Source organism: Ptychodera flava, chromosome 18, assembly GCF_041260155.1.
Source record: "Ptychodera flava strain L36383 chromosome 18, AS_Pfla_20210202, whole genome shotgun sequence".
NCBI classification, from domain to species: Eukaryota; Metazoa; Hemichordata; class Enteropneusta; family Ptychoderidae; genus Ptychodera; species Ptychodera flava.
In genome coordinates, this window is record NC_091945.1 from 25,555,353 (window position 1) to 25,568,921 (window position 13,569).

A 13,569-nucleotide genomic window follows, 5' to 3' on the forward strand; every position below is an offset into this window, starting at 1 on the left:
TGCTATACTTGTCTTCCCAACCACAGTCATTTCTACCAATCTCACGAGGTTGTAACAAAAATACTTTAAACATTTTTCACAACTTGCAGCCACTGAATATTCTTAAGTATAAATGCATGGGTTACAATTTAATAGCATCACTGCAGGCTTCAGTTTGTGTTTCTGTGTACCATGGAAGTATAGCTTGAAATGACAAGGTCACATTTTGATGTTTTTGTAAAACCAAAACAAAGCAAATATGGTGATTTTCTATTTTCTTTTGTAAATTTTTAATTATATAATCTCGTGATATAAGGCTCCATTTGAATTACGTTACTACTATTGTGAGCTGGAAATTGACATCTCTCGGATATCAGAGGATGTATTTTTCAAGTTTTAGTCAACTTCTTCAATTGTTGGGCCGGCACTGCCACCTTCGTTTGCACCAGCGTTAGCGCCACTGAAATCTCCAGGCATACCTCCTGGCATACCACCTGGCATTCCCTGGCCACCTGTAGCCTGGTATAGCTTAGTGATGATGGGTTTGCATATGCCTTCTATTTCTTTTAGCCTATCTTCATATTCATCCTTTTCTGCAGTCTGTGGGACGGAATTTGAAACGCTTGTTATTTGTCCTAAATATACGTAATTTCCTTAATAAAGTCTTTTCCAGACATTAATGTCACAACAAATTTGGTCGATCATCTCGCCATAGTGTCAGTGGGGTCATACTGACTCTGTGTACACGTAATGAATTCATTGTTTCCTTAAGCTGTAATGAAGCTTAGTCCGGTGACAATATCTGCGCTCCCTATGCTGTTACTATGCACCTTAGATTATAACGTGACCTGTGAAAATTCACATACCTGGTTGCTGTCCAGCCAAGTGATGACTTCTTGACACTTTTCAATTATCTTTGTCTTATCCTCTTCGCTGATCTTGTCTTTCAGCTTCTCATCTTCAACAGTGTTCTTCATTTTGAAACAATAGCTCTCCAGATTGTTCTTGGCCGAAATTCTCCCCCTTGGAGCTTCATCTTCATTCTTGTACTTCTCGAAATCGTGCACCAAACGTTCAATCTCTTCCTTTGACAAACGTCCTGTAAACAATAGCAGTGTAATTAAAATTATTTATATTTCACAATTTCTATGTTGCTATGCCCTTTGTTTGATCAAAACATACTATATGCTATAATTGACAACAACAGAAAAACAGCTTAAAGAAAATATTTTTTTTATAGAGAATTCAATGATCACAGTTGAAGCTTCAACCAAAGCAGACTGCACAAAGTCTCACGAATACTCACCTTTGTCATACGTGATGGTGATCTTATTTGCTTTATCGGTGCTCTTGTCTACAGCAGACACATTCAGGATACCGTTGGCATCTACGTCAAATGTTACTTCGATCTGCGGCACACCACCAGGGCTGAGGGATATCAGTCAGTTCAGATTTTCCCAAAAAATACTGTTAGGAATAAGAAACAAGGTTTATGCAATAAGTTGTCGCTAAAGAACTCAATCTTGCTAACTTGAACGTCATTTCCACAATAGCATGTTCTCAAGACATCAGTTTAACAGAGAGTTCATACATCAACATCACCGAAATTATAGGACGTCAGCGATTTTCGACGACTTTGAAGGTCAAAAATACCGTTTTCCAGATATAATTTTACGTACCTTTAACAAATCATGGTCATGACTAGTCAGTTTTGATAATGGTGGGGGATTATCAGTTTTACAGGCTTTCCTGGGACGCTTTAAAATTCAAGATGCGTCACACCTTGTTGTGTCTTACCCTGTGAGAATTAATATTTACATATCTCCCATATCCATACCACAACGGACTCGCTACTCTTCATTTATAAGCCATGAATTGCAATTTCACGATTTTTTGTGCAAAGAAATAATTCCCGCAGAAAGATATTTCTAGGAAAACATGCAAAAAGTGGTGATTCATCTTACACGCAAGGTGACGATTAGCTAGTACCTGTTGTACATTTCTTTTTTGTCATCAACGGGTGAATTACATTCGGTATAGAGCAGCTGATTGCATAAATTATCTAGAGCACTTTGAAATATAATGAATTTCCGCTCATCAACAAGGGTTGAACAATCATCATTTTCAGTCTCTGAATCGCCAGTGTCTGTTTCTATGTCAAGTACATAGTCATGATCTCGTCTAAAACTAGTCTCCTAATCCGTCGAATTTCAATTCTGTTGAAAATAGCACTTCTATGGCTTCCTGGTGTTGATTGACAGAGAGGCCGTGGCACCCTAGGGCGATAGTCAGGTGGCTTAGCAACAAAAAACAGCAAGATCGTTACACGGACGACAAAAGTGCCAAATTTTCTACAGAGTTAACATATGTGTGTAGATCAAAATAAGCTATTGCTCCAAAAATTTGGGCCACTGGAAAGGCTCGATGACGTCATAAATTCAAAATGGCTGCCATTATATTGCTTAAAAATGGTAAAATACAGTTTATTCAGCCAGTTTTCACTATTCTTGCAAATAAACTGACTCAAACATTCTCAATTATAGATAAAACATCGAAATGACGCAAATTAATTATCATGATGACGTCATAAAGCCAAAATGGCCGACCAAATTAAAAATGTCCGCCGTAACATTGTCTAAAAATGTTAAAACACTGTTAATGAAGCCTGTTTTCAGCATTTTATTAGCTGAACTGAAATTAAAACCCCAAATTACAGACTAAACAGAAAATTGATGCAAATTTATTATTAAGATGACGTCATAAAACCAAAATGGCAACCGAAAGTTACAAAATGGACGATTAAGAAGTTTACTATGCTTGGTACAATAGCCCATTTACGTGACAAAATGATAGTATAAAGGTAATGTATAATTTGTATTAATATTCCATAAACTTAAAATAAAAGATAAATGTATCAAAACTTAGCCAATAAGTTCAACACAAGTAAAAAACTCTTATGAGATTATTGATTATTAAAAATGGTTTGTGTTTGAAAAATCGAATCGATATAAAGGAAATGAAGGCAACTTCACACACTGGTTCTACCTTTGCTTGTGATACGGTATAGTGAGTAGATCAATGTGGTTTGGTGATAAGGGAAAATGGTGAGAAACCAGTGAATCGATAGTGCTTTGACCCTCGTAATGTGACCTTGGTCCCGGAAATAAGGTTTTATGTTGGTTATTCCTCCTAGCGGCGTTTCGGGCCAAAGTGGGGTCCCTTCTTCAGTCACTTGAATGGTTTTGTATTCCCACATGCTCAGTTTAATGGTAGCCATTGTTCATCAAAGAGAGATACTAAAATCATTATGTTTTGGTAAGATTTTTGCCTGAATTGTTGCTCAGACCAGTCATTTGTACTCTCCTTGTGTTTGAATTGTGCTTGAAGAAGGATATATTGTATGTTTTTCTTCCTTTTACACGTTATTATAGGTTTTCTGGAAAACCGTTTACTCGTCCTTCCTGATTTTCCAGATTCTCATCACATTGTTTGATTAGGCTGGTTTTGTGAGGTTGTGCTGATAAGTATTTTGTTACATCATTACTCTTACTTTTGTTGTGATGAAGGATGGCTGACGTTTTGTTACATCCTTTTTTTATACAAGCTATGTCTTCCTTTTTGTAATCTCTTTGTTGAAGATTTTGCGTTGAGAAATTGACCTTTTTATGAAGTCCATATTGTTGTTGCATGTACATATCTGAGTAATTCACCTTCAATGAAGCATTTGAAAGTCGGTGGCAGATAACTATCGTCAGATGGTTTTGTGTGGGTTTTAAAATCGAGCCATCTCTCTCGATTGCGTCAAGGTATGAGATTTTGTCGATAGAATGTTCAATTATGAATTCCCAAGTTGAACGTAGAGTACAGGGTGTTGCACTCCTCGACAAATGTTCTGAATTGATGTTCGATTCCTGTGTAAACCATGAACATGTCACCTTTGAAATTTTCATATGAATATTTGACCGGATTTGGGATTAAATATAACTTTCTCCGTTTCATGGTATGTGATATCAGCTATTTCTGGTAAGCCCATACTGCATCCATAGATTTGTTGGTATTTTTCTCTGTTGAATTAAAATATTTGCGTTTCAGAATAAGGCCAAAGTAATTAAATTCTTTGTTTTGCGTCAACTCAAAATGGGAAAAGGTACGCGTCTGCGCGGCTGAAAAACACACACAAGAAAATTAACACAATGTAATTTGATTGCAGCAAATAGAGAATTGTAAACAAAACTTTTGTTCAGAAAAGCTAAGCGGTCATGCCCTAAAATTTCCTATTCAAATACACTGTGTGTATTTTTCATGAAAACCTTAAAAACCTAAGCGGGTGGGGACGCAAAACAAAGAATTTAATTACTTTGGCCTACAGTAAGGCTTCCATGTACATTGATGGTGGGTTTTTGTATCATATCAGTTGGCAGGTACTGTTTCAGAGTCCAACGCTACGATCGATGCATTTATGGCTTCATTTTTGGCATGTTTTTCTACATTGATGTCCCGTCTAATGTTACCAGAATAGAGTTTGCTTGTTTTTTTAATTGGTTCTAAATGGAGAATAAAGTTTTTTGTGCCCCTGGCATATATAAGTCGTTTTGGACGATTTGTTTTATGACAAGGTCTAGAAATTCCGACATTTGTTTTATTGGGCTCGAGCAGCCATTTCTATTGAGACCGTGACGTTGGATGATGATTGTTTCTTCTGCTTTGATTTTGTGTATTTTTGGCAGGAGATACCATCGTGGTGTACAAATTATTCTACTTATGGGAATGGGGAAACTGTAAATCACCTCGTCAATGATCTTGTTGTCGCAGATAAATGATTTCGTATACGATATCCACTGTATAGTCAATGTCGCCAAGTGTAATAGTGAACATTTCGCAGCGTTCTATAACTTTCTTTAATGTCATGTATCTTATTCACAATTGCTATGCCACATCCTTTGTTGATGGGTTTCATTGAGATTTTATTGTTTTTAGACAGATTGTTCAGGGCAGTCTTTTCTGCCAGAGTCATGTTCTTTCTGATGTGGGTTGCGGATGGAATTTCCTCCATCGATCTAAGTTGCTTCGAGACAGTTTTACAATTTTTAGGTTTTCCGCGGTTAGTAGTGTCGAACATGGACTTATCTTAGAACAGATGCCTGATTGATTGATTGATTGATTGTTTCTCACGATATCGCACAATCTCATGATGCGAATAAATTTGTTGATATCTCATACGACAATTTTTCTGTATAGGCACTCCGGAGGGGGAATAAATTCAAGCCTTTACTTAATGCTTTGATTAAGGTTTGATTTGCAAAATTGGTGATGAATCTGAGAATCTGTCTGAGTTCTTATCTTTGTTTAACCTTCCATTTCTGCTTATGTTCTTCCTGGTGTTTTTTATGTTTTTATGTTTTGGGTTTCCAAACAGCAAAACTCGTCTGGCCATATTTTTTTCAGTTTCCTTCATCTTTGAATTCCTGACCAGTCTGGTAAGTGAACAACGAAAGGCAAAGACGCTTTTCATAAGATTCACGAAAGCTGCAAAAAAGTAAGCTAAGCTAGATTCATAACACAAAAAATAGTCTTCTCTTTGTTCATAAAACCCTGACCAAACGATCTTTTCAGGCCGGCACATCCTCCAAAAAGAGAACTTCTGTAGCACAAAACTATGTCACCACACATCGGAAAATAAAAATCCAAGAAAATTCAAACGAAAAAGGCTTCTGGATCAAAGGAAGCAAAAGACCAAAATCACAAACATGAAACCTTTTTTCAGGGACCAATGTCACATGACCAGGGTCAAGGCATGATTTATTCACCGGTTACACGCCATGTTTTTCGTTATCATGAAATCACATCACTATTGATCTACTCACTATAACGTAACACTTTCAAAGGTAGAACCGATGGGTAAAGATGCCTTTATTTCCTTTATATTGGTTCAGTTTTTCAGAAAGAGGTCATTGTTAAAAATAAATAATTTCATAATAGTTTGTAATTTGTGTTGAGCTTATTGGCTAAGTTTTTGTACATTTATCATTTATTTTGAGTTTATGGATCATCAAGACAAATTGTACATTACCTTTAAACTATTATTTTGTCACATAAATTGGCTATTGTACTAAGCACAGTGAACTTCATAATAGGTCATTTTGTAATTTTCGGTCGCCATTTTGGTTTATGACGTCATCACAATAATGAATTTGTATCAATTATATGTTTTGTCTGTAATTTGGGGTGTTAATTTCAGTACAGGTGATAAATGCTGGAAACAGGCTTAATTAACAGTATTTGAACATTATCAGACGATAATATGGGGGATATTTTGAATTTGGTCAGCCATTTTGGCTTTATGACGTCATCATAATAATTGATTTGCATCAATTTTATGTTGCATTTGTAATTTGGGATGTTTGTGTCGGTTTATTCAAAAAATATTGAAAACTGACTGAATTAGACGTATTTTACCATTTTTAAGCGTTATAATGGCGGCCATTTTGAATTTATGACGTCATCGAGCCTTTCCGGCGGCCCAAATGTTTGGAGCAATAGCTAATATTGATTTACACATATATGCGAACATCTGTAGCAAATTTGGCACTTTTGTCATCCGTGTAACGATAGTATTGTTAAGCCACCTGACTACGAGGACCTGTTGGCGTATTAAGAGTGGATGGCAAGTCTACTTTCTTCTTTTTATAGGGGAGGGGAGGCTCATCACTATTGTCATCAACCCTTAACGGAGTCACTTCTTTTGAATTTGCTGGTAAAATGATGATATGATTAGTCTAGATCTGTGTCGCCACATAATGAAACTTTTCATCGACACAAGAGGCTTCTTTCTGCAAAATAATAAAGAATATTTGTAACTCTAGTACCTATTTCAATAAGTACGTATCAGACGACATCTGTTCTCAGTATTATCAATAGTGTTTCTCTCGCGACGCACATACGCATATATGAGCACACACAATGTGCCTTTTACCACCTTTCCAAGAAATAAAAAGAAGTACGGATATTGACAAATTGTTAGTCAGGGATATCCAAAACCTAGTACAGGTAATTTGGTGATGAAATACTAGGCATATTGTTCAAGTGACTGAACTATGACTGAATTATTTTAATGCATGCACTTACATCTTTTTACTTTGATTAAAAACAAATTGTTTCCACTAAAAGTCTTTCACGAAATTCAGGAGAAAATCTGGATTGGTCGATATCACAGGGCTTGTGTTGTTTTTGGGTACTAAATATTTTATAATTGTCATTATTATTATTATTATTATTATTATTATTATTATATTATTACAAGTTTAGGGGCTATAAGTATTATATAGAAATCTAATAATAGTTCATTGAGGCTGTGTGGGAATTCTGATAAAGAGGTGTTGTATATTTTAATTTCGTCAATAGGGTGACTTCCCATTGATGTACGTGCAGCGCAATTTTCTTCCATCAAAAGTCACGACTATGAAAAAGATTTCCAATATAAATTAACTCTCTCTCTCTCTCCTATGAAAAAGATTTCCAATATAAATTAACTGTCTGTCTGTCAGTCTGTCTCTGTCTCTGTCTCTGTCTCTGTCTCTCTCTCTCTCTCTCTCTCTCTCTCTCTGCAGTGAAATTGCTATGCTGCGACCATCGAACGAATATTTTCCATACATTAGGGGTAACATTAAAAGTTCAAATATAAATCTAACCAGTGTAGTCTGGCAGAGACCCAATCTCCAGGCAGAGTCATCTTATCGCGTATTACCCACAATTCCTGATGTGTTCGATTCGGCGATATTTGGCGTACGCGCGATAAGAACTCTGGTTCCGAGAGTGGCAGAGACCCTGCGATTCGCGTTCTTCTCTGTTGGAACACGCGCGCGCCCTTCAGAGGCGCGACGCGATTCCCAGAGCATGCGCAATTGAGAGTGCGTGGCGTGACAGTAGAACGTCTCCGATCTCGTGCTATCGTGTCGTTAGCTTTAAAAATGATGGAATGTCAACAGAAACTGGAATTACTGCAGAGAATACTTTTCAGGATATCACATGTGAGTGTCTAAGGTACCAAGTAGGACGTTTAGGAAATCCTTTTAGAAACTTCACGTCACCTGTGGCCATTTTGTGGAGTATAAGCTTATAAGCTTACGTAACTGCAGCGTAAACAGTATTTCTACTGTACATATTGCCGGAACATATGCGATGGAAATGTTTGCGTTTCACGTCGTTCAATCTGAATAGATGGAAATGCCGCCCTCTACTCAAAACTTTGAAAAAAAACAGGGTGACAGACTTTGGAATGCTAACTCTTGTATAACAATGACGTAATTTAATGGGACGACATTTGTATTCGAGCACGGCTACAGTACAGTTTTGGATTCGAGAACTCTCATCATGTTGGATTCACTGAAACAGTCAGTTGTATGCTCAACAATCCAGAGGGTGAGTCGAACTTTTTCCTATGTCCATGTAGAACTTGTGCAAAAATAAGCGAATCCACAGGCCTTTGGCGAATCAATAAATGCGTTTTTCACCAAGCTGAAAGGTGGAAAGATTAATTTTTTTTGTAGCACGTCAGTAGTTTGATATAACTAACGCCCTTCACAATAATACTGGCTCTTCCATTGAGCATCGTGCTACAGGTCAAAATATTATTCCTCAGGTTGATATACATATGTAGAGATTTTTATGGAAACTATTCCATAGCTATTTACATTTCTTTATCACTTTTTGCGGTTTTGCGGTTTCCTGTTTTTTGTTAGCCGATTAGCCGGCACACGCCAAAACGACTAGTCTTTGCCGTTTTCTATAATTTTGAGTTGGCACGCGCCAAAACGATTAGTCTATTGCGCTCGTATTTCTGGGCGCGTTTAGTCTCACTGTTTACCTCCGGTTGGTTAGCAACCGCAGTTTAATTGACAGCCGATTCTTTATATTTAGGGTAAATTGTTGCAATAAGTGTTTCCTACGACGTTCGCACAAGTGAGAGCCCTATACCATGTCAAGTAGGGCAGTATTAAACGTGGTATCTTGTAATATTTCCCCCTTGTCTTGGCCTGCTGGGTTTTTAAAAAGTGTTTAAAGGTATATAGGTACCATGTTCAAATTAAGCTGTTGCTACCATGGAAAGTGATCTAGCTAGTCGTAGAGTCTATTGGGTCACGCCAGGTCACACTAAAATAATGCACCACTACATGGTCATAATTTGTCTTCATTATTCTTCCTGGAATGAGACAAAGAAATTATTAATTGTCAATCCATAAAATAAATAAGTACCAGTGAATCTTGGGTGCTAAGGGGAATTGGTTCACAAAATTAATTTGAGATACTAGTAGAATTAATTTTATCACAAAAAATTAATTTGAAGGCATAAACTTAATTTGATGAATGCGAAGTTAGTATTATACTACATAACACTTATTTGAGATGACTGCATGAAACAAAATTAAAAATGAAAAATTATTTCTGGTCTATATAAAATTAACTCTAACACACTAAAATTAACGGAAAACATAATTTTGACCAGAATGGCCCCAATATACATTATCTTTATTATTATACACCTGCGTCTGCAATCTTTGGAGTTTTCTTCGTACAGTAAATTTCGGTATCAGAGGACGCAGAGCCAATAACTTTGCCGCAGGGTACAATAACTTTTGGTGTTATTGGACGCTATTTGACCTTTGACCTCAAAACACCATTACGTCAATGCGGGGAAATACTTCTAAACATTGGGTACTTCACAACGTTAGTAGTGGTGAATCAAAAGCCTGTGAATTCGGGTGAAATTATGCTGCCGGCCTACAATTTCTCACACGTACACTGCACTGCGCGGGTTTGAAATTTCGTTCTGTGCGCTTAGCAGACGCGCTTAACGCATTCTCAGTTTGCTCGCGATCGCTCAGTGCAGTGCGGGATGGTCATCCCCCAAAAAGCTTTAATTTTGATTTTTTCGAGGTGAAATTGGATTTAAAAAGGTGTATAATAATGAGGTTATTCCCAAAATACCGGGATTTATGTCCGAGTACATTTTTTAGTGAAATAAGGGAAAAAGGAAAATTTTCAATGCCAAAATAGTTACCATGGCAACTTGAAACATTAAAATAAGTCTGGCTTTTGTGTTCTCTGACCCGAACTCCCTCACTAGATAATTTTCATATCAATCAAAGAAACTTTTCATGGGATATTAGAAAAATTGATATTTTCAACCCCTAAAATGGTTACCATGGAAACATGGGGCAGTGAAATCGATATCATATTTGGTCTTTTCGACCCAAAATACCCTTATGGTGAAATTTTCACGGAAATTGAACCTATTATTATTCGCGTTATTATTTCTATATAATACTTATATTAATTATTATTATTATTACAAGTTTAGGGCCTATAAGTATTATATAGAAATCTAATAACAGTTCATTGAAGCTGTGTAGGAATTCTGAAAAAGAAGTGTTGTATATTTTAATTTTGTCAATAGGGGTGACTTCCAATTGTTTTACGTGCAGCGCAGAATTATGCATTATACTGTACGGAGAGAGGGGGATATCATTAAGCCAAGGGGTAATTAAATGCTTGTCGGAAAAGTGACACTAAGCAGTTTACGCGATACCAGTAGGCCTAGACTTTTAACTTTTGTGCGAACTTTACGGATACACGTTCAATCGGTTCAATTTAATTTTGTTTTTAGTTTTCTTCCATCAAAAGTCACGACTATGAAAAAGATTTCCGATATAAATTAACAATCTCTCTCTCTCTCTCTCTCTCTCTCTCTCTCTCTCTCTCTGCAGTGAAATTGCTATGCTGAGACCACCGAACGAATATTCCCCACCCCCATCCCAACTCTAACATAACGTATCCTGTACTAATTCTTTCATAAACGTATCAATGTACCAATGTACAATGGATTCATTCTGTTGTATAATTTAAAACTTATTCAGACTTACTTCGTAAGCGTCATATTGGCATTGCAGAATAAACATTTTTCTGCATTTCGCATGTTTCGCCCTGGCAGTGTAATCTGGCAGAGACCCTGTGATTCGCGTTCTTCTCTGTCGGAACACGCGCGCGCCCTTCAGAGACGCGACGCGAATCCCAGAGCATGCGCTATTGGGAGTGCGTGGCGTGACATTAGAACGTCTCCGATCTCGCGCTATTGTGTCGTTGGAATGTTGACAGAAACTGGAATTACTGCAGAGAATACTTTTCAGGATATCACGGAAAAAAATCAAAAACTAACTATGTTAGATCGTCCGTCTCCGGTTGAGCGAGGACGTGAAAAGAGAAGATGCGAAGCCTGGTCTCCCGACTCGGCTAATTCATATGCCAGTTCCGACTGAGTGACACTTATACTACCTAGAGGAACTTGATTTTCTAAAAGAAAGTGTACGGGATTTTTGTATTTGTACCATCCTGAATTCTGTTAAAATCGTCACTTTGAATGTGAGGGGACTACGTGATCCCATCAAGCGCAAAGCTATTTTCAATTGATCTAAGAAAACGGAATTGATATCGTATTTTTACAGGAGACATATAGTTCTCACTCGGATGAAAGAATTTGGGAAAAAGAATGGGGAAATTCTATCATTTGGAGCCATGGCTCCAGACACAGCAGAGGAGTTGCAATTCTACTCGGAAAAATTTAAATGTTGGTATAAACAAAAAGTACAGAGACGAGAATGGTCGTTTAGCTGCTGTACAACTGAGTTTAGAGGAACAAGTGTGTTGGTTTATCAATATTTACGCTCCAAATTTGCCAACCGCAAAGTGTGCATTTTTAAGTATGTTAATGATATCTGTACTGATTTTGAAATCTTTGGAGAAGATGTGATTTTGTCAGGGGATTTCAATGTGCCTTTTGACCTTAGTATTGATAAAGACAAAGGAGGTATACCACTGATCACTGATGAAAACCAGATCGTGAGAAATTTCATTCAAAAGTTGATGTGGAGGAATAATTTTATAGATGCATGGAGGTATTTCAACAAAAGAGAAAAATGTATCACATGGCGAAGGACAAAACCGTTTGTTCAGTGTCGACTAGATTATCACCTTATCAGCAATACACTTCTCTCAAGTATTATTGACGTATAAATTGTGCCCTCTGTAAAATCAGATCATCATGCCGTAGTCTTAAACTTGAGTATCACCACTTCTGAAAGGGGAAAAGGTTATTGGAAATTTAATAACAGCCTTCTTGAAGATTGTACTTACTTAAACAAACTTGCAATTGTTTTAGAAAACTTTAAAGGAAACACAGCTCGCTTGAGTCCAAACAGATAAAATGGGAAATGTGTAAGTTAGAAATTAAGAAATTTACTATTGAGTACAGTACAAAAAAAGCTTTCCAAAATAAGAATTACAAATGACCTCAAAAGAGGGATAAAACTGCAGCAAGTGTGAAGGAATACAGTAGTAGTCGGCCAATTTTTTACTGTTTTCCAAAATAAGTGCGCTTTCAAAAAGATAAGTGATAGACTTGTTGTAATTGACAAACTTTTATGTATTTCACCGAGTAATCAATTGTGTAAAGAATATGATAAGTTAAGACACGATCTGGATGAGAAACATATGTACAATGCTAAAGGTTCACAGGTACGTTCTAGAGCCAGATGGATAGAACAGGGTGAAAAAAATACAAAATACTTTCTCGGTTTAGAAAAACGAAATGGAAAAAATAACACTACCAAAGGCTAAAAATGCAAAATGGTAAATATACAACAAGTCAAAAGGGAATTTTAAGTGAGATAACAAGTTTTTACAAAAGTTTATATTCCAAAACAAGAAGAACAATTTCGTTAGAAATGTTTTTACATGATGTTAATATAACGACTTTAAATGAACAACAAAAGCAGTTATGTGATAGATTGGTTACAGAAACAGAATGTGTTAACGCCCTGAAGGGTATGAAAACGAATAAGTCACCTGGTTATGATGGCTTAACGGTGGAATTTTATAAGAAGTGTTGGCCAATCATTGGCAATCCACTTGTAGAATGCTACACTGAATGTTTTCATGAAGGTTCACTCACAATATCTCAGAAAAGAGGAGTAATTACTTTACTACATAAAAAGAGTGAACCAGAATTATTGAAAAACTGGCGTCCCGTAAGTCTCCTTAATATAGACTATAAGATATTAAATCAACTTTTAGCCAATAGATTATAATGTGTTACCATCTGTGATAGACTGTGACCAAGTTGGTTATATGAAAGCAAGACAAGCTGGGGAGGTACTAATTTGATTCAAGATCTTTATTATTATACTCTGAAAAATAATTCACCAGGAGCAGTTTTATATATTGATTTTGAAAAGGCTTTCGATTCAGTTGACTGGGATTATATACGTGAGGTATTGAAAATTTTTAATTTTGGAGAAAACTTTCAAAAATGGTTCAATGTCCTGTACAATGGTATTTCTAGTAGTGTAAAAAATAATGGATGGATGACAAATTTTGTAAACTTATATAGAGGTGTTCGACAAGGATGTCCTTTAAGCGCACAACTATTCATACTTTGTGTAGAAACACTAGCGTGTAAAATCAGACAAAGCCCTGAAATAGAAGGCATCGACATTCCGTCACTGAATCAACAAAAAGAGGCACGAGTAGCACACTCCA

The 13,569-nt window shown here is 36.5% G+C and overlaps 1 protein-coding gene across 1 annotated transcript in view; it reads right to left on the reverse strand.

Annotated features, from left to right (window-relative positions):
* Nucleotides 1-375: 375 nt before the first annotated feature.
* The window catches only part of LOC139117689 (heat shock 70 kDa protein-like), a 29,325-nt gene continuing 16,131 nt past the window's right edge, over nt 376-13,569 (reverse strand). The window contains 4 exon segments of the mRNA XM_070680935.1: nt 376-579; nt 846-1,078; nt 1,286-1,410; nt 1,412-1,446. Coding sequence (XP_070537036.1) covers nt 376-579; nt 846-1,078; nt 1,286-1,410; nt 1,412-1,446 — 597 coding nt within the window.